General features: G+C 33.5%; 1 protein-coding gene and 1 long non-coding RNA gene across 3 annotated transcripts in view; one reads left to right on the forward strand and one right to left on the reverse strand.

Annotated features, from left to right (window-relative positions):
- LOC136043646 (uncharacterized) overlaps positions 1 to 16,740 on the reverse strand; it is a 43,689-nt gene extending 26,949 nt beyond the window's left edge. The window contains exon 1 of the long non-coding RNA XR_010621678.1: positions 16,536 to 16,740. This is a non-coding gene — a long non-coding RNA (uncharacterized LOC136043646). The remainder of the gene's footprint in view (positions 1 to 16,535) is intronic.
- LOC136043645 (mitochondrial pyruvate carrier 2-like) lies at positions 2,077 to 21,288 on the forward strand. 2 transcript variants are annotated; one of them, XR_010621677.1, is made up of 4 exons: positions 2,077 to 2,225; positions 7,282 to 7,322; positions 13,367 to 13,671; positions 21,133 to 21,288. XR_010621677.1 is itself a non-coding variant. In XM_065728543.1 (4 exons), exons 1-4 carry the CDS (start codon positions 2,141 to 2,143, stop codon positions 21,167 to 21,169), a joined length of 360 nt encoding a protein of 119 aa, XP_065584615.1. In that variant the 5' UTR covers positions 2,077 to 2,140; the 3' UTR covers positions 21,170 to 21,288. The 2 variants fall into 2 exon arrangements, 1 of the variants encoding a protein (XP_065584615.1); XM_065728543.1 differs by having other exon boundaries at positions 13,367 to 13,563.
- Positions 21,289 to 22,058: the final 770 nt, after the last annotated feature.

Here is a 22,058-nt window from a genome sequence, read left to right on the forward strand (position 1 = left end):
GGTTGGCTGCTTCAGCAAGTACCTTGGAAGATTGGTGATACTTATGATTCAATCTGTGACAGCTATGTTAGTTTCGTTACTCGACGCTGTACCTCCCCTACTGTTGTCTTCGATGGATACAGCGCTGGTCCAACCACGAAATATGCTACGCACAACCGACGGTGTAAGGGAAGCCAGCATCAAGTGATCGATTTCAGTTTAGGGATGAAGCTCCAGAAAAAGAAGGAAGAGTTTTTGAGCAACTCTCAGAACAAACAGCGAATTATAAGCTACATCGGGGAAAAACTCAGAGCCCAAGGATTTGAAGTCGTCCATGCGAAGGACGATGCTGACTATCTAATCGTGAAGACTGCCGTAACGAAAGCAGAAAACTCTGAAACAATAGTTCTTGGCAACGACACTGACCTTCTGATTCTACTCTTGTATCACCTCCCGCCTAATGCAAAAACACTTTACTTCGAATCGTCAACGAACGCAAAAGAAGCGATAACACGGTTCTGGTGCCTCAACGAAGTGCAAAAAAAAATGGGAGAAGTATCCAGGCTGCTTCTGGTAGGGCACGCACTCTTGGGATGTGACACGACCTCACGAGTTTTCGGACTTGGAAAGCAAGCTGTGCTACCTCTTTTGAAGAAGAGCGAAGGGTTTCTGGATGAATCATCGTCCAAAGATGAAATTGTGAAAGCGGGTGAATATCTTCTCCTCAGCTTGTATAAAGCACGACCAAACGAAGATCTCAGTAAGCTGCGACATCGAATTTTCTTGGAAAAAGTTTCTTTCTTATACTACGGCGTTTGTTAAGCCTGAAAGGCTTCCGCCAACCGAAGCTGCAGCTTCATTCCACTCCCAGCGAGTGCGCCTCCAGGTATCCCGTTGGAAAGGGGAACCAGCTGACCTCGACCCGGCTGACTGGGGTTGGGTCCTCAGAGACCATAAATACTCACCTGTGATGACCCATTTGTTGCCCGCACCTCAGACTCTTTTGAGTGTCGTGAGATGCAACTGTAAGACAGGCTGCGAGAACTCGCGATGCAGCTGCAAGAAAAATGGATTAGCGTGTACGTTCGCGTGCGGAGAATGTCAGGGTATCAACTGTTTGAACAGGGACAACGAGATTGTCGAAGACGAGGAGCTCGACTAGTGATATCAATGCTGTGTTTTTCAAGTCAACTATACTGCCTTCGAAAGTGCAAATTTTACATATAATAGCCATTTTATATATAACTGCCAAGCGGTTGTTTTCTTTATGTTTAGTAATTCAAATGGTTGTAAGAAATGTCTGTGATTCAAGAAAGTACAAGTTTGATACTTAAGCGAGTTATTTTGTCCATAGGCCTACTTATTAGCCATTAGCAGCTGGCTCAGGAGTCAGGCCTCCCTTCCCCTTTTCCGTTGTTTCCTCCAGTTTTGTTCGGTTTTCATGGTTCTCGTTTTCTTTCCTTCATTTTAGGGGTCAGTTTCGTGATCAGCAGATAGAAAAACCCCAGAAAACACATTTCCACATGCTTTCTACCCCTACCCTGTATATTTCCCTTTTCCCCTCCCCCCCATTTCCCTGTTTTATGTTAATCAATTTTTTATATCATTTTATTTCTCAATTTCGTAATCACCAGATAGGAATACCCCAGAAAATATCTTTCAAACCGCTTTCTACCCCTACCCTGTATTCTTCTCTTTTCTCCCCTCTTTCCCCTGTTCCCCCGTTTTCCGTAGTACTCTTTTTCTATACTGAATTTTAGATGTCAATTTCGTAATCAGCGTATGTGAAAACCCCAGAAAACTCACTTTAAACTATTTTCTGGGCATGTTCGGCATTTTTCCCATTTTCCCCCGCATTTCCCCTGTTTTTCGGGTACTCGCCCCACTCGGATTTATGGGGACTTTTAGTATGTTGTACAGAATTTTCTTCTGATCATTTTGGTACCATTTTCGTTTATATTGCAATTTTGTCCGGGTCAAACCCTAAAAGTCCTGGACTACAATGGGAACTCAGGGTAATAAGTGTGTTCCGGATTTTTTCGGTTCATGAGATTGAATGAGTTGAGCGTCATCTACTTTGTTTTTAATATTCACTTCCTTACTTAGCTAGCTAGAAAATTACACACGGAAAAGGTTCCTTAATTCCAGTTAGAGTCCAAAAATGTCTGTCTTGTATCGGTCATCTATGGCAGCTATCGAAAGATTTGTCCCACAAAAACTTATGCCACTATGGAAACATCCAGCTGGTAATTTAGATTTGTCTCTGTAAGAGTAACCCTATTCTTTTCCACTAAATTCACAGCTTTTTAAGATAGGCTACTAGGCCTACCTTTATTTTGTTAAATTTCATGATGAGGTCCTTTTTGCTTACTTAAATAATAACTGAGCAAGGTCCATGGAATCTTCATGAATAGGCCCTGAGCCTATATTATAACCAAGAATGGTCTTCAGAACAATTTAGGCTATGTTTACTCCATCCAAAGGACACTGACCTTTGGTGAACTTGGACCTATTTAAAATGATATATTTACTATATATGAAAAGGTAAAATTCTAGTTAATTGACTTCTTGTTATCTCAGAAAGGGTATAGGTTAGGAAAATGAAACTTTCAGGGATGAATCTACAAACTAAAGTATGTCCTGAGAAGGTATTTTAAAGTACCCACTTTCAATCCTTCTCCCTCTAGAGTGCCTTACCTTTGATGACTTTTAAAAGTATGTGTGTAATAAAAGTAAAACCTTGCAAAATAGATCTTCTGCTTGAATGAAGTACAACAAAATTGTTTTCAGTTTCACAACTCCCTCAGCTTTGCCCCCATTAGGCAGGAGTTATCACCTATTCTTTCATTCCCCTCCTCAAATTTTAAGCATTCTTTCTCAATAACTTATGGCACTTGTTGGCCTCTTCAAAATTTGGGTCTTCTTTCTTTTGGTATGTGGCTAAATACTGAAGATTGATCTGATATTGGTAGTTTAAAAAATCTTGATGGGAAAATGGCTATGTTCCAAAAAAAACTAATTGATGAATATCAAATGGTGCTCCAGGCATAAATTGTTTATTAACTGAACTATAAACACTAATTAGAACCAAATTGAAGTTTTTACAAAATGATAAACTGGATAAAGCCTATAAACTAAGAAAATCATTAAAAAAAGAAATCTTCTAAATTGCCATTATTTTTAAGAAACATCTAACTTAAACTAAGAAAATACTCTGTAGATTGCTCCCTGAATATTAGCTTGTGATTTTTTAAATAAAATGTTATGCAAGTTGAAGAACTGAATCCACTCTATTCAAGTAAAAGAACTAAATCTGCAAAGTAGGCTATCTCCCCCCTAGTTTGACCAAATGTAGCCATAGGATATATGCAATAAATTTGTTGAAGGGTGGGTTCATATTTGTTTTGTGACTAATTCTCATCAAAAATGATTCACAAAGCCAATTAAAAAAATTGGCAAACTTCTGTATATAGGCCTAGGGTTATATCAGACCCTTTTAGGGTAGTGGTGGCCCAGGATGCAATGGCAACAACAGTGAGTATTATATTTAGAAAAAAAATACTGAAATGAGAATCAAATTGTATATACTTTCATTTTTATGCAATCTATCCTGTACCATAACTTCAAAAAAAAATATTATCAATTTATTAATTGGGATTTCAAAGATACTTCCACTTTAATTTTAGCCTAGGGCTATTTGCAAACATTAGGGGGAGAGGGGTCGTGTGATATATCTAAATTGGAAGATACTTTGGAAAATATTGTAATCTCCTCAATGTAATAAAGTATGACTTTTTGATTATACTGTTGAGTCTAGAAGAGCAGACATATTGCACTGGTACCCAAATAAAATTTGGAGGTGTCAGTGCATGAGTGCAACATCCTCCTGACTCAAACTCCTGAGGAGGTTGAATAAAGATTTGAGATGGTCTTCCCAGTCTCAGCCTCCTTGCCTTGAATAATTGTTTTCTAGACAAACTTTCCTTAATATCTTTAAGAAAAGTAGAAAAACTAGAAAAGAAAAGTATTTGCCTAGAAGAAGTAGGCAAATACAACTTTGAGGAAAGAGCCTAGATATTAATTTCTCAAGATTTCTAAAAGGTTAATTCACCAATTTTGTCTATAAGATATTATAGAAGGCTTTTCAAGAAAGCAGCTGTTTACTGTACTTGTGATGCTTTAAAGGCTCTAGGTCCTGGCCTTGAATAAAAATTAATTTTGGCTTAGAACTCAGCTCAAATTTAGGAAAATGACTTACTGAGGTTTGGGTAAATGGTTGCTTTTGCTCCTTCACTTTGTCATGAAAAAAATATGCATCCTCTCAATAGGTGCTTTCAGCCTTAATGATTTTATCCCTAAAGGGGACCATCTTACAGATACAAAAATCTTTTGTACATTATTAATTGTTCTAATGTTGCTCTGAAATCCAGTTTTATTTTTTGGTTAAAATTGATTTTGAAATTCATTTTTTTTTTCTCAGCATGCCTATTTTTTGAATTTGTATAAAAAAATGCTCCATTATTATTTTAAAAGAAAATGGATAATTTAATGGGAGAGTTCTAGAGTATTAAACCATAAACCAATGAAACCTGAATTAATTAAAGACTAATAAGTTAAGCATTTTGTTGTCATTGTTGCTGAATATGTCTCTAAGATTACCCTAAAGAGGAAAAAATGAATCATTAGCATGGTAGGATACTTGTGACTGCTTTTCTAGTGCTACTAATTGAAGATTTAACAACATAAATGCAAATTCATAACTAAAGACTGACTTTTTTCAGGTTAACAGAATATGCACTTCACCTGTCTTCATATTATGTTCCAATCAAGGCTGTATACTGGGGGAGGATACTGTGTTTGAATGCCTCTCCCCCTCTTTTTTTCTGACTGTATATAAATAGATTTTTGGTGTACTCTGTAACTTTTTTTGTCCCCTCCCCCCTAACCAAATCCTGAATTTGCCCTTGGATTCAAATCTTATAATTAGAAAATCCCAGATGTTAGAATTTGAAACACATTTGGGTGTAGAACATAAACCAATGGAACTTAAAGCATATACATTAGCTCCCTTTCTTAAAGTTTCATTAATTTATCAAAACAACTGTTGGAGTTTGGAAAAAGCTATTCTTTTCTTTGTGCCTTATTCTTTTTGAATTGTAGCCTTAAGCTTGGACACATGAAAAAAAATGTTTAATAACATGTATAGATTATTTGAAAACAGAAAAATGCAGTTGAATCCATGTTTGTTTTTCAGAATTGAAAAAAGATTGTACAACAATGAAAGTAAAGATAAAGGTTCTCCCCCTGCAAAATGTGTTAGCTAGGATTATTCTGCGTATTATGAAATAATAGCTGTTTTCTTAACATGTTTCCTTCTGTACTGGTGAAACCATTGGCTTATATATATATATATATGCAAATATTTTTTGGTTCCCCACCCTTATAGAAAACTAAAAAGTACATAAAATAATATATGAATAAGTGTAAAAGTATAAAAAAAAGTGTATAAAAACTACAAAAGCTATACAAACAAAAGCAGCAAACAGTTTGCTTGTATCCATTATTGGCAGTTATTTTGTATTTTGTGCAAATTGCAGATGTTGGTAAATTACTTGCTTTATGGTTGTCAAGTATTTGGCTTTAATTCCTTCAATCTTTGGCTTTTATTGAATTTTATTTATCTTTTAATGTTTTTTTTCATTGGTTCCTAGTTTATTCACATTGACTTTCCATGTTTGTCTTTTTTTCTTTGGTATTTTCCCTGAGTATATTATTTTGTTTGCACTGATGAAGAGAGGTGGTGTCCTCTTGAAATAGTTGCTTTGTGTGTTTTTCCAGTATTTTTGTTTGGGCTTAAAAACTCTGTATTTTGATCATTTTCTTTCTTCAAACCAATTCATAGGTATCTTCTGAATAAAAAAAAAAAAAAAAAAAAAAAAAAAAAAAAAAAAAAAAAAAAAAAAAAAAAAAAAAAATCAAGTTCAGAAGACCAGACAAACTGCACTGATGCCCAAATAGTTTGAGATGGTCTTTTCTGTCTCAATCACCTTGCCTTCCCTAAGTGTGAACAATTCCTATCTGGATAAACTTTCCTTAATATTTTTAGAAAAAATGGCTCCAAACCTTATAAGTAGAGAAGCCTGGTTGTAGGAACTTGAAACACCTTTAGGTGTATTTTTGTACATTATATCTCTTCTGGAGTGTTTCATTTACCTGTCAAAACTATTTTCAGAGTTAGGAAAAAAGTGTTCTTTTCTATTTTTTTATTTTTTCCATTTGATATATTCATCTTTTACAATAATTTATTTATATTATATTATTTGTTATATATTCGTTATTTTAATTAATTTTATATTTATGTTTATTAGATATTTTATCTTATTATTGTTTTTTTTTATTTGAGCCTTATAGCTCAGACATAACTGAAAAAAAAAATGCCTAAAACAAACTATGCTTTTTCACATTGACCATTGTCCTGTGCTTGTCATCCATATTTTTGAATTTTTCATTTAGACTCAACCAATTAAAAAAAAAAGAAATTAGCCAGCCTACAAAATATATATAGGGAATTGCTTACCTTAAAGATAATGACATATCCTGTCAGAAATAAAAACAGTTTTATTTTATGTTAAAAACTTGAACCGTATAAATTGTTACACGTATTCTAGGTTGTATTATTTAGGTTTTTGGTTAACCTTCTATTTAATCACTTAACTAATCACATTAGGTGCAAATAACTAGTTTATATTTTGTTTTTAACTTGTATAACTTTTTGAAACAGGCAAAAATATGCAAGATTAAGTGAAAACAGACGAACCCTTATCATTAAGGATGGTACAAAGAACCCCCAAGAAACAGTTAGCATAAAAATTAGTATTTCCTTGTATTTTTAATTCTATCCCCCCTAGAAGAGTCCTCTGATCTCTGTCCTAAGAAAAATTTTCTGCTAAAAATACCTGATAATACACCTCTCCCAAGACTAGTCAATGTGTACACCTATATCTCTGCCATAGCTGACAGAGGGGGGGGGGGTAAGGTCCTTACCCTCCCCCCCCCCAAAAAAAAAGGATTAAAAACGCCCTTTTTTCGCGTTTCTATATTTTATTTCTTAGAGAGGGGGAATTATGGAGTACAGTTGGAAAAAATTTAGGCCCAAATTCCTAATCTTAGGTCTGAAAATCTGCATTTTAGCTTGCTATCTGATAAGTTTTCAGTTGTTGGCCTATGGTTTTATAGTAAGGACCCCCCCCTTGTTGATGTTAAAGTGTGGAGTCTTGGATATTAACTTCTATTCTTTTTCAGGACCTCAAACTGTTTTCTTTTGGTGTCCTCTTTTTAAATGGGTATGTACATATTGAGTAATTTATCAGAATGAATTTCCTATAGCCGTTAGTTTTTCTAATGTTAATTGACTTGTTTAAGCTGTTCTTCTTTCTAAAATGCTGAAGAAAACTCTTTCTTTTTAGTAAGAAATTTTCTTAAGAGCAAGTACTTTACTTGTCTACATGGAGGATTTCTCTTCTCATTGTCTTATGTTTATCAAAATTAATATTTTCTATACTTAAAAAACGATCAGTTCACAAATTTTTTAAAGATATATTTAAATGACAATATGAACAATTAAGTAATGCAAGTTCAAAATATAGAAAGGCAAATAATAAGGATTTATGGCTTTAAAGGATTTATGGTGAACAATCATATATGTGCTCTACCCCAAGGTGTGTCTGATACTTCTCCAAAAATAAAACAATTGTGCTGTGTCAACTATGTCGTTTTCATCAATTGTATCTATAGAGTAGTTTCTCTAAATAGATCGCTGATGGGAGAGTAAATTTGGTTTTCACAGCAGACTAGAAAATCTAGAAAACAGTCTAGATTGTGATCATAATCTAGACTATGATCACAAAAAAGATCACAGTCTAGATTTTCTTTTTAGTACTTCCAATAATTTTAACTCTGCAATTTCAATTTGTTAGACATTTTGCTACAAATAATAAATTTATAGGAGGTCAATACAAAAGAAAAAGAACTTTCTATCTTTTTTGCGACACAAATGTAGCCCATCTCTTTCAAGAGATGAGGATAGGGGCTAGGCCGCTCCCCTTTCAAAGAAGAAGCCTCTCTTTTGAAGTCAATTTGTTTTCTCTTACGGGAACTAAATACTTTTGTGTGACCCCTTAATAAAGCATATCCTTGTCTGACCACTTTCCAAAAATGTATCCTGTTTTCAAAAATCATACCATAATTTTACCATACAATATCTGCCATAATTTTAAAATCATACCATAATCAATAACATAATTTTAACGCCAAGAAAAGATGAAAAGTGTAAACACTATTTGTAATTAATTTATAAATAATTATACATGTTATAGTTAATATTATTTAAATTATTAATAATTAATATTGTTTAAATTCTTATAAAATTTCAGCAATGAGCAGCGAGTGAAATAGCTTATATATATGTTCTTTCAGGCAATTATTGTACTGTCATTCAATTTTGAGGTTTTTTTTTACCGTATTTCAAAAATAACCTGAATTTGGTTAGTTTTAGCTTCAACAGTGAATTGCTAATTAAAGCTATAGAAGATCTTGGAAGACAAAAATATAATAAATGAATATTTGAAAATTAATAGTAAGTGATTGACGAGTAATTCATTCCAGTAGAGTACTGGGAAAAAAAACTAACAGGAATAGTAAATCTGACTATGAAAACCAAGGGAAGAGCATTTAAAAGTATAGGATTAGTAGCTAAGGCTAGCCTGGCTTGTCAGCTTTACCTACCTAGGCATAATGGTAAATAAGTTAAAAGTATAGGTTACATTTTAGGCTATCTTGGATAAGAGTTTTGTTTGACGAATAGAACTCCCAGGAATTGATTCTGAGGCTAAATTTTGTACTTGGAAGGCTTCTTCCTGGTCATATCCCCCTATTTCTAAGCCCTAGAAGATTACACCGAACAAAACTATGTCTGAAACAGCCTACGAATTTGAGGAGATAAGACTTGAAAATAAAGCAAAAGTAGGCTTGTATAGCATGTCAGCTTGACCTACCTAGGCTTAGTATTAATTTAGTTTAAAGTTTTGGTAAAATTTGAAATGATAAGCGGTTCATTATCTTGAGATAATGAACCGTAATTGAATTATGCAAAGTAATTGAATTATTACTTTAATAATTCTTTATTAAAATATTACTTTATTTAACTATTAAATTTAAATATTAAATAAATAATGAAATTAATTAAAAAATAATAATTAATAAAAAAATCAAATATTTGATAATATTTCAAATTTTATTTAAATATTACTTTAATAATTGAGAAGTAATTGCATTATGCAAATGGAGCTGTCAGGAATGAACGCAGAATCTAAATTAGACAATAGTGAGGGGTTTTCAAAATACTTTCTCTGCTATTCATCTGCTATTCTACTGAGCACATTGCATAGAAGCCAGAATATCTTTACTTTGGCAAAACGTTTTTTTTTTCATTAATCATTGTTTTTGTCTACTTTAATTTGAATCTAGATTCTACTTCAGGAATTAAATAAAATTTTCGTTCATATTAAGATTTCAATTGCTATGAAAATTCGGAAATGAAGATCTTTTTGCTAGAAGTCAAATTAATGATAATCGCAACTTTGGGAAGTTATTCAGATAATATATTGTGACATTTGATTGGTTTGCACTCCACACTTTAGCAGAGCAGTGTAAGGATTCCTCAAGATTGACCCCTTCCCCTCCCCTCAAAAATTGTGAACCCGAAACCTAATTTCTGCATCCGTATGATCTTCTCCCCTGAAGTAAACCATCTGGATAAACTCTATTTTTCCTCTAGACTCCTACGTGCGTCTCCATACAATAATAATGCACCAGTTGAATGAGTAAAGATTTAGTGCTAACCCTCTGCAACAAATTGTTGGATTTTTGAAATTTGTGAGAATTACTAATTAGGAAATCAACTAAATATAAAGGTGAAGAAGGAAAACTTATGCTAGTTAAAATTTATGGTATGGAATTGTTAATCTACTTTGCATGTTGTCATAATTTTGATTTCTTGGAATTCAGGTTTATTTCTAAAACATCAGCGTAAATCAATAACAATAAGCTCATATTTCAAAAGAGAATGAAAAAAAAAGTAACAACTGCAAGTTTCAAAGCTCAACACGAGTTTTAATTTCAAAAACAAAGATACAAAGTATGCTTAACACAATTCCTTGTGTATTGATGCACGTTTGGGACCTTTGATGATTTGGGCCCTTACTATAAATACAGCATGGCCTCTTGTCTTTTCAAATTTCAATCCTGAACCGCCATCAGTTACCAGTAAATTTAATGCGACTCTTTCTCCGCTCACACCCCTTGATATATCAAAATATAATACAAATATAATAAAAAACAAAAATATAATAAATAATAATCATATCAACATATTCAAAAGCATAATAATAGTACAAATAAATATTTAATTCTTCAAATATTTTTTAGCTTTCTTTTTAAAGTGTGAAAATGAATTACCATGATCAAAATTTGTAATTTCATCTGATTTACTTTTTAATATTAATATGTATTTAAAGTATATGTATTTGGTGTTCAGGTAAATATGTATTCGTCAATTATATTTAACATATAATTGGTGATCATTGTGTTACTTATTACAATAATCTTTGTTTTAGCGTTTTATTGAAAAATACACTATATATGTCTTGTACAATATGTTAATTGTGTTGTTGGTATTTACAGAGAGAATTTTTTAATCCCTGCTCTTCATCAATAAATTTGTGTTTTTAACTAGAAAATATCCACGTAATTTATAGCGATATTTAGAAGGTGAAGCTTAGCTGTGTGGAATCCATTTATGTTGTAAACCAGACTGGTAATTTGTCTTTCCACAACTTCCTTGCGACACGTGAGGTTGAACCTGCCAAATTTCGCTCAGAAGGTGCAGCTTTGTCCACTACGTCATCGCAAGGTATAGTGATATTCACACTAACACAAATTAGAGATTTTGAAAGTTCATCATTTCAAGATATACACTATCGCCATCTAATTTTGAAAATAAAAATGCAAAGATAGATGCCACTAATAAAAGGCACATTATATGCCATTTAAACGGAAATTGTCTTAGATAGTATTGTTTCTATTTTACCTCATTAGTGTAGGGTTGCAGTGTTTACTCATTTTTTGGGGGGAGGGGATGGGGTTTGAAAAAGTGCAAGAAACAGATGAGCTGTATGAAAATATGGGAAATTTTGTGAGCGGATTTTAAAAATCAGGAAATTTAAAATAATGGAAAGGCTGAAAGCTCTTCATCTTCTTTTGCATACGTGTGTAGCAAGGATATAAGGTGATTGGGGAAAGCATACCTTTTTGCTCAGAGAAAGATACATTTGGAAATAGCATGAATACAGGCGAATTATATGAAAGCTGTAAACATCAAATTATATGACAACGTGGAAAAAGATTTTAAGGAGGTTATGAGCAAAAAGGGCCGAAGACTCCGTCCTATCCTGTTTGCGTTTCTGGAAACTGAGACTGAAAACTATGTGAACAGATTTTGGAAAGCCCTAAATCTACAATCGCACCCTAAAAAGGCATATTAAAAATTGAAGTTTCTAGAGGTATTGGGCTTTTCAATTAGTTAATTTTTCTAAAATGCCGCACATATCTCTTCAGACATTTTGAATAAGGGAGAGGGCATAGAATTCCAAATTCCGTCACTAGTACAAGTTTGAATTTAGCGAGCCTGCTTAACCTGCCACAATCTTAACACATGTCCTTCAGTTTTTACAGAAAGAAATTCTGGCTTATTATTATTCACAAGGAATTTTCTGGTCTTATTTTTTTTTTCTTTTGAAATGCAAATTGGTAAACTCGTTATCTAATTGTCTTCGAAGTTTGAATTTGTTTCTATTAAGGTGCCCCGTGTTGCAGCAAAAGTGGTGCTGTTGTTTATTTTTTCTTATCTTGCCATATTACAACTACTGAAGATATGGCTGCTATTAGTTTGGCCTACTCTCTGTTTGACTCATTATGAAAAAAGTGTATTGATCCCACCTATTATGTTTACTGTGAAAAAAAAAGGCGACTCTAGAGCAAAAACCTGAGGGGAGGGTAATGTAACAAGGGCACGAACAATTGACAAAAATTAACAAGTTTGTTTGTAAAAAAGAAAAGAGTCAAATGAGGGTGCCATTAATTTTTTTTTGGGGGGGGAATGGGGCTCCGAACCCGCGACCCCCTGGATCCGCTCCTGGCGGAAGAACTGCCTAGGCAAGTTGAGCACTTCTTTCTGACTGTTTATCTGAAGTAGTTCTTCTAAAATCAAGCAAGGTGACCTCCCCGATTAGGGTGGCTATAAAACCATAAACAAATATCTTAGAATCTTTGGAGATCTCTTGAGAGTTGGTTAAATCAAACGCGTGGGACAAGGTTAAATGGAAGAGGAATGTTTTCCTACTTTTTGGCTTTAGGTTATAATGGTGAGTTTGCGAATCAGATGGAGACACATTGTAAGAAAGAAAAAAACGAAATTTACTGGCAGTGGAATCAAGTCAGAGGCCATAACGTCATACTAAGAGTAAAGCTGGTAGAGTATTTCCAAAATTAAAATGAAACTAACCATAAGGAGAGGGGCGATACTGCCAAACAATGTATTTTATAAAGAGATCTTTGTAAATTTTAGAATAAGTTATATTATAGTTATATTGATATAATTTATCTTATGTTAAACTTATAAATGCTTTATATCGTTTATGTTAGACCTTAAATGTCTATTGATTATTAGCTTTTGAGGGTTTAATGAGAACAATTAATTAGCTTTATTGAGAGGCTTCTTTGAACCTGAATCATGCAGGGATTTTCAGTCTTTATTGAAGTGGGTTACGAAGTTTAAGATAAAAAGTTAAGCGTTGATATTTAAAACATTAAAAACATGCTTTCATGTCCTAATGCACTAAACATTAAAATTTGTTTTTTCTTGCTACCTGAAAATCTTTTTTCAGACAAATTGAAAAATTTGAATAGTAGTTGGATTCTGAAAGTGGTAAAATGTGAACAGAGTCTGACAAATTGAAAATTTGGATAGTGGTTGGATTCTGAAATAAGGATTGGAAATTTCAACGCAGTGATGTGACTTGGTGTATTTTTGAAAGGACTCTATTTTGCACCATTAACAAAAATCTGAAAATTTCTTTACTGGTATGGTTCAGTCTCAATTGATTAGTAATTTGTATTTTAACCAAGACTAGAGATTTTTGCCTTCGACAGTTGCCACCCTCTTGCATCTAAAGTTTGAGGTACCCAAAAAGTTTTTTTTATTTGAATTAAAAAAAACGAAACGAAATTTTATTTCGTTTGTTACAAATAATAAAACATTTAATTTTGGCAGGGTTTGGTGATTGCGGGTTTAAGTGACTTCAGCAGACCAGCTGAAAAAATTAGCATAAGTCAAGCAGGCGCTTTAATGTGTACTGGCTTTGTTTGGTCTCGATATTCACTGGTGATCATTCCCAAGAACTGGTCTTTATTTGCAGTCAATTTCTTTGTTGGACTCACTGGCCTTTACCAAGTGTCCAGAGCTGCCAAGTAAGTTCCTCTAACCCAACTATCTGTATCGTATCGTAATTGAATAGCAACAGGGGTGTACACCTGGATCACAAGCCTGTTGAGTTAGCAAGTGTCCAGAGCTGCCAAGTAAGTTCCTCTAACCCAACTATCTGTATCGAATCGTAATTGAATAGCAACAGGGGTGTGCACCTGGATCACAAGCCTGTTGAGTTAGTATAAGTTGTTTGCGACCGTTTAGCTATCTCTAATTTATATAGATTTTTATAACGAATGGAGATTTAAGGGGGTGGTAGCTAAAATAATGAAATCAGAAAGCATTATCTTTAACAACAGGAGGAGTGAGTGTCTCAGATTCATCGGTTTCTCTGCGTCTCAGAATTCGATCTTGACGTAGAGCCTCACTTGCATATTAAAAAGCCTTTCTTCTATTCTTTCTTCTATTATATCCTTTCTTCTCTTTGTTTCATACATCTTGTGTAGCCAGTTTGGTCTTAAAATGTATTTATCTAAAGGATTAAATATTCATTTTTATATTTACTTATTTTATTCTTATTCTTTTGAATATTTTCATATTGTTGTTATTTGTTATTTTTTTGTTTGATATTTCAAGGGGTGTGAGCAGAGGAAGGGTCGTATTGAATTTATTGGTAATTGATGTTTTTTGCCTTTAATTACACTAGCACCAAAGACTACAGGTAAACTTTTTTCTCAGTATGCCTAATTTTTGAATTTATATAAAAAATGTTGCATTGCTACTTTAAAAGAAAATGGCACATCACAATGAAAAAATGGATAGGTTAATGGAAGAGTTATAGAATATTAAACCATAAACCAAGTTAAAGGTATTACTAAGTTAAGCATTTTGTTGTCATTGTTGCTGAATATGTCTCTAAGATTACCCTATAGAGCAAAAATGAATCATTAGCATGGTAGGATATTTGTGACTGCTTTTCTGGTGCTACTAACAGAAGATTTAACATCATAAATGCAAGTAATAACTAAAGACTGATTTTTTTCAGGCTAAAACAATACTTCACCTGTCTTCATATTACGTTCCAATCAAGGCTGTATCCAGGGGGGGGGGTACTGTGTTTGAACACCTCTCCCCCCTCCGATTTTTTGACTTGTAAAAAGTAAAAAAAGTGCATATGAGTGAATTTTGGTGTATTCCGTAACTTTTTTATCCCCTAACCAAATCCTGGATATGCCCTTGGCTCCAAATATTATAATTAGGAAAACCCGGATGTAAGAACTTGAAACACCTTTGGGTGTAGAAAATAAACCAATGGAATTTAAAGCATATGCATTAGGTCCCTTCCTGAAAGTTTTATTAATCTTTAAAACAACTGCTGAAGTTTGGAAAAAGCTGTTCTTTTCTTTGTGCCTTACTCTTTTTGAACTGTAGCCTTATAGCTTGGACATAAAAAAAAAAATGTTTAATAACATGTATAGATTCTTTGAAAACGGAAATGTGCAGTTGAATCCATGTTTGTTTTCCAGAATAAAAAAAAAATGTACAACAATAAAAAAAAGATAGAGGTTCTCCTCCTGCAAAATATGTTAACTGGGATTATTCTGCGTATGATGAAGTTATAACTCTTTTCTTAAATGTTTCCTTATGTACTGGGTGAAACCCTAGGCTTATACGCCTATGTTTACTCTGAAGGGCACTGACCTTTGGTAAAATTGAATATATAGTGCATTGTTGAATCTATAATATATGAAATATTTTGCGGTTGGTCTCTCTTATAGGAAACATGCTATACAAATAAAAGTAGCAAATAGTTTGCCAGTATCCACTAATGACAGTTCTAATTTTTTGATCTTGTACAAATCGCGGATGTTGGCGAACGACTTGCTCTATGATTGTTAGGTATTTGGTTTTAATAATTAAATTTTTGGCTTTTAATTGAATTTTGTTTATTTTTTCTTTTTTTTAATATTTTTTTTCTTTGGTTACCTGTTTTACGCGTAACCTTAAGCTTGAAATTGAAGGTAGACCTGAAAAGAAAATTGAGTAAATGGCTTTAAATTTCGTAGAATCGATGAAATGAATGGATTCAAGTATAATGGTTGTACTATAATGCTTAGCCATATCAACAAGTGAAAAAAATCTACTCCAATTTTACTTGTTCCAAAGTTTCAATACAATTTTGACCTAGAAAACTTTTTTTGGGCAAGAAATTTCTTTAAAAAAAATCAAGCTAATATAGCAAGCCAAAAGAAAGGAATTGGAAAAATATTTACATATCTTTTGGCACTGTATTTTCTAATATCCGCTATAATGGCAAAACTTTCACCTTTAACACCATATCTTATTTCACCATTTCTACCTTTTTTTTCAAATAAACCTTTCGTAAAGTTGACAATACTTGACAGATAGTATAATGACTAATCTGGACTGCTGAACAACAATTGATAAAGTAAAATTCTGTACATGCTTTTGAGACAATGAATTTTGGCAAGTGCTAATTTCTTGATGTTGAAATCCCTACAGTGTAGTTTTTTTAGCGCTGAAAATAACAGGGAAATAATCAAAAATTTTGCTTTCAAATAATCAAAATAATCAAAGAATAATCAAAAATATTCTTATATCTTTAGACCTGAAAGAGTTATAAGAAAAAGCTTAAAATTAACCAATATTTTATCTCTGCCCGTGGTCTGATTGAGCTAAAGTTTCACTTACTTGATTTCTGATGTCAATCAGAAATTTATAGGAATAAGAAAGACTTTACAGAAATAGGAAAGTTATAAGGAAAAGCTGAACATTTGATTTTCCTGGAAGATTTTGGCTCTTGCTAATTCCTGGATCTTGAAATCCCTATAGGATAAATTTTTTAGCCCTGAAATAACAGTTAAATAACCGAGAGTTTTCTTTTCAGAATTCGTTGTGAAACTCATCAGGGATAAGAAAATTATAAGGGAAAGCTGAAAATTAACTAATATTTTACCCACTCAACGTGGTCTGATTGAGCTAAAATTTAGCTTACCTGAAAATCGGAAGGGTTTCCTGGATTGGAAAGAGTCCAATGACATTGAATCCATCCAAAAAAGAGTCCTATGAATAGTTTTAAAAAGGGTAAAATCTTGTTCTCTCTACTTTAAAAAAGTCTAAGGTTAGACTTTAGAAAGTCTAAGCTTGAACTGCAAGGAATTACGTTGTACTCCGTTCTATCAACGAATTTTATAGAACGAAAAAAAGAAAGAAATTATAGCGTGCTTAAAAAAAAAAGAATAATAAGCGATACTGTAAATGTTGAAGCCTAAGACTATTCAGTTAGGATTAAAAAACTTTAGGAAATATCGTCAGGTCCTAAAAGTAAACTTTTAATATGCAGAAATGTCACCTTTCTTTGATGAGTCAAGAGATTCAAAAAAAAAAAAATAAAAACAAAATACAAATTTACTAAAAAAACAAGAAATAAAAAAATGTAAAGAGATTTAAAAAAAGGTATAATTACGGGAAATTTACCATTAAATAAATATGAGAAATTGTTCCTTACAAGATCTGAATCTGATCTACATTGACATTCCGCCCTTATAACAGAAAGGTAAAGACAAAGTCTTATGATTAAGGACAAGTTCCCTTTCTGCGATTAATGTAATTTTCAACCTATTTTAATTGCAATTTGTTGAAATTAAAGGGTCCCACTCTTGGTAATCGAGCAGAAGCTGTACCCAAGGAAGCTTTTTAATATGGATAAAACCTCGAACTTCTCTGCGATAGAGAATGCTAGACCACAGAGATGAATATACCCTTATTATCACCAACCATCATTTAGCAGCATCTAATACATACCCATTTTCGGTAAAGATGTTCATAACGTATTTCTATGTAAAATAACTTATGCAAATAGATTACATTAGTAATCTAATAATCACTAGTAATAAGAAATAACTAATAATTAGTAATCACTAATTATTAGTGATTAGTAATTATTATTAATTAGATTAATTTTAGAAATGGATTACTAAATAATTTCTCAGCTAATAACAGGAGAATGCAAATATTTGTCTGGAAAGCTGCTACCATGCTGATAAGAGGGCCATGGTCACAGCTTAGATACCAATACAAATATGAAAACTCGATTTATTTTTGGAACACAGTGCGTGGTAGCGATGCTAGCGGCTGGAGACAGGAAACTGGTATTGGTATCTAATTGGTAACAGGAAACAGGCATTGATATCTAAGCTGTGCATGAAACAAAACAAAATTGCATTCCCGCCTTTGGTGTTGTAGTACTATCTACGCGTCGGAGTGCGGGCTTGGAGGAGGCGCCAAGTTCAGAGCTCTGTACTAAAAGTTTCTCATGGACAAGATAGGAGTTTTCATAACTGTACTGTTATCTAAGCTGTGGCCACGGTGGACCTAACTAAAGTTTCCAGCTCTCGAAGACTGTTGGTAAGCTGGTCTATTTGACTAATTTTCGACCTATTCTCATCCCAAAGACTAACTGTTTCAGTACCGCATTTGTATAATTGGGATCTACGCTCAGTGACAACCCTGTGTAATCTAAACAGGGCTATTCTCAATCTTTCAATCAGCCTCAATGTTTATTTTCTTAATCTTTTATGTCGTGAGAAACTATTTTGGTCATCATGATCTGTGAATTCAATTGTTCCCTTTTTATCAGGATATTTTCTCTCCCTTGAGTTTGTTTGTCTCATTACACAGTAGGCCCTATTAAAATTGTGATGAATGTTTAAGAATATTACAGAGGTTTGTTTATAGTTATAGTTATACTAAGCTATATAGTTATACTAAGTAGTTATAGTTATAGTTATACTAAGAGCAATCAAGGAGTGTTTTTTCTATGACTTTGGTAATTTATGTAAAAAAACGCTTTTCGTTAAGTAGTTTAGGAGATGTTAAGTCATAAATAGAGTGAGGGTTTGCCAACTCTGTAGCTGAATACGTATAGGATTGTTATTGGTGAACCTTTTGTGTTATACTGAGATACTGTATCGTGTTTACATTAGTAGGCTATTTAGGTAATATCGAAGATCACGCTGCCTTTCCATGACGAAAAATAACAGTTTAAATAGGGATAAATCCGCTTATTAGACAGTAAAAACAAAAACAAATGTTATTTTAGGTAGACTGTTTAGAAAATTAAATAGAATTTATGGATTGTATTGCCTATAATAAACTCAAGAGGGTAGCTGAGGTGAACAGTTCTTGCAAAATTCAACTGGTCAAAATTTGACCCATGCAAAGTTCAACAACTTAATATACAAACTATGTAAAACTTAACTGACTTAAAAATTCAACTGTGAAATTGGACCTGAAATTTAAAATCCCCCGGTGACATTCAACCTGAAAAACTAGACCCATGCAAAATCCAGTCTAGCAAAGCCCCTATTGAAGCAAAATCAACCCATGCAAAATTAAACCCAACAATGTTGAAAAGACGGCGCATAAAGTGTCGTTGATTGTGAAAGTTTCAGTTGCTGGGCCTTTTTTACAGGGTCAGGTATCAAGCCTGTATTCCAGTCTTGGGGCAGCTGGGACGGAACCCCGAGTCCTGTATGACAAAGTAGAGATCAATCCAGTGTGAAACCGCATGCAGCAAAGCTTAAATTTATCAAAATTTAACTCTTGCAAAATTCAAGGTGGTAAGACTTAGCCCGTGCAGAATTAAACGAGGCAAAATTTAAAAATAAATAATTGAAATTCACTTTCCAATCAAAAATGCATTCACTCTTTAATGTATTCTCCCTGCTACCTTGACATCTACAGAGCGTAAATTTAGCACACTAAAGCAACTTAAAATATACCTCCGAAGTCAGACAGGAGAGGAAGATCTTGCACACATTTCTATCAATTGCAATATCATGGTGGATATTGACGATGGCTCATCTGTTACGTAAGAAAGTGGGGCTTATTTCAGATATTGCAAATTCCTCCTCCGGTTTCTTAGATGGCACCGAAACAGAAAAATAATTGCTCGATTTGGTTTAATAGCTGTGCCTTCTCGGATTCAGTCTTCCAGTGACGATTTATGTGAAAAAACTATTAACTTTATTCACATTTACGATCCTCTGCAACCTTTTTTCCATATTGATACTGGTTAATTAGTCCATGTTGTCTTTTGTTAGTTTGAATTTTTTTCTGGCTGTTTGTCGTTTTTGTTTTTGTTTATTTATAATAGTCCGCACTTTGTGTTTTTTTTTATACTTTTACGGGTAATAGAGTTCATTCATTAATAATTGTGTTTAGGTGGAAATCAAGGCGGATTAAAACGTAAGAAGTATTTATAGTGTTTATGTTGTTTCGAATCTGATTTAGGGATTAACAATATTAGGGCTCTTCAATTTGGTTAGTGTTTTGTTTTTTCCTGTAATATAATGCCGAAGCCAATATAAGTGTAGGCCAATATAGATGTAGAAATTTTGCATTGTTCAAATTTCCCGTAGGTTGAGTTTTTATGAGCTGAATATTTCTGTGTTTAACTAGACATATGCGCAGGAGCTTGTTTCGAGGAAAATTATATAACAAATATTTAGCATTTGGAAAATTTCCATATTTTTGGGAGGTCCTAACGTAACAGTCCCCTACGTGTTTGGTGCAAGAATAGAATTTTATGTGGGTTGAATTTTTGTGTATCAAATTCGTTGGCTTGAATTCTCCTTGTGAGCTTTTCGTAGGTTGTGTTTTGTCGTGCATAGTTCCTCTTGGATTACATTTTACTTGGGTCGAGGTATGTTTTACTTGAAGTCCTGGCTTTTTGAATTTTGCGTGGGTTCAATTTTACGGTTTGATCTTTACGTGGGTTGGCTTTTACGAGCACTGAAGTGAATGAAAAGTGGGATTAAAGAAATTTAGGTATTGAAAAGTTCAGTAGGCTAGCTGGAGCTGACTTAAACCAAAAACTTTGCTGCGTCGAGTTCGTTGGCTTGAATTTTCAGGGTGGGTTTTTCGTGGGTTGAATTTTCCGGGCGGGTTTTTGTGGCTTGAATTTTGTCGCTTATAGTTCTGCGTGGATTTCATTTTGCATGGGTGGAGGTTTGTTTTGCTTTAAGGTCGTTTTCTTTGAATTTTGCGTGGGTTCAATTTCACGGTTTGATCTTTACGTGGGTTGGCTTTTACGAGTACTGAAGTGAAGGAAAAGTAAGATTAAAGAAATTTAAAGGTATTTAAAAGTTCAGTAGGCTAGCTGGAGCTGAATTAAACCAAAAATTTTGCTGCGTCGAGCTCGTTGGCTTGAATTTCCCGGGTGGGTTTTTCGTGGGTTGTATTTCCCGGCTGGGTTTTTCTTGGGTTGAATTTTCCGACTGGGTTTTTGCGGGTTGAATTTTGTCGGGTATAGTTCTGCATCGATTCCATTTTGCAACGATTGAAGTTAGTTTTGCTTTAAGATCGTGTTCTTTGAATAGTTTTGCTTTAAGATCGTGTTCTTTGAATTTTGCGTTGGTTCAGTTGCACTCTTCCAGTTTTACGCGGATTGATTTTTGTGCTTACTGAAGTGAAGAAATTAAATGATATTTAGTAAACCTGTAGATCACAATAAGCTTTGTAGACTAGCTGAAGCACACTTAAACTAAAATTTCGCATGCGTTTCTAACGCTGTGTTATATTACTTTCAGATATCAATATATCGAAAAGCCTAAAATGGAATCCTAGACCAATACGTGAAGAGCTACTGATGAACTATTGCACGCATCAAGAGAATCGAAGAGTCTAGTTACAAGTGTATGCTTCTACAATTTGATTGATGCCAAATATAGTATAAAACAAGAAAATTTGATATTTAGCAAAATTTAGTAGAAATAGCTACCGTTGCATTTCATGTTATCCTGTTAGATTTCTCAGCCGATATGGCGCGTAATTTGCACTGAGGTTTCCAATTACATAGCCGCTATGATTATTTGCGCATTTATTAGAGGGGGGGGGGGCTAGAACTCTTCTCAAAGATCAACTAGAAGGATCTCAAAGGGGTCCTCACCAAATTTAAGCAGATTCCAAAGAAAAAAAAAAACGAGTTTGGATTTTCAACCCTCCTAGAAATATTTTCTAATAACTTCTCCAAAATATTAGTTTGTTTTGGTTTATTTATGATTACGATACAGTAAGGAACTTTTCTTTTCTTTTTAAAATTTATTATTAAATTTTGTTTTTATTCCTATTGACTTGCTTCTGCTTAAGTGCCTGTCAATGTAGTTTAATAAGGGCCTGCGTCTATTTGTTCTTTCACTACAGTGTTCGAACATAGCTGCCAGGGTTGTACCCAGGTTTTTTCTGAGGGGAGGGGGGTAACAAAAAAACTTTAAAAACGCATCAAAATTTGTTTATATTCATGCTTGTTCTGTTTGTACGAGTCGGTAAACATTTCAGGGGGAAGGGGACAAACATCTCGGATAGGGCCTTGAATACTGCTCTTATTTTACTATAAATATTTTTTTCATATTGCGCAATCTTACCTTTTTTAAAAGTTATCAATTTAAAATTAATGATCTTTAAACCAAGTAACAGAACTAAATGACATTTTAAACGAAAAATTAGGCGATACTCT

The sequence above is a fragment of the Artemia franciscana genome, unplaced genomic scaffold (genome assembly GCF_032884065.1).
Source record: "Artemia franciscana unplaced genomic scaffold, ASM3288406v1 Scaffold_772, whole genome shotgun sequence".
Lineage (NCBI taxonomy): Eukaryota > Metazoa > Arthropoda > Branchiopoda > Anostraca > Artemiidae > Artemia > Artemia franciscana.

What these genes read in the sequence shown, in the direction of transcription:
- LOC136043645 (XM_065728543.1), top strand. Translation starts at nt 2,141, where the DNA reads ATGTCTGTCTTGTATCGGTCATCTATGGCAGCTATCGAAAGATTTGTC. An exon ending in ACTATGGAAACATCCAGCTG is followed by an intron (nt 2,226 to 7,281) that starts GTAATTTAGATT and finishes ATTCTTTTTCAG; the next exon opens with GACCTCAAACTGTTTTCTTT. An exon ending in GGTGTCCTCTTTTTAAATGG is followed by an intron (nt 7,323 to 13,366) that starts GTATGTACATAT and finishes TAATTTTGGCAG; the next exon opens with GGTTTGGTGATTGCGGGTTT.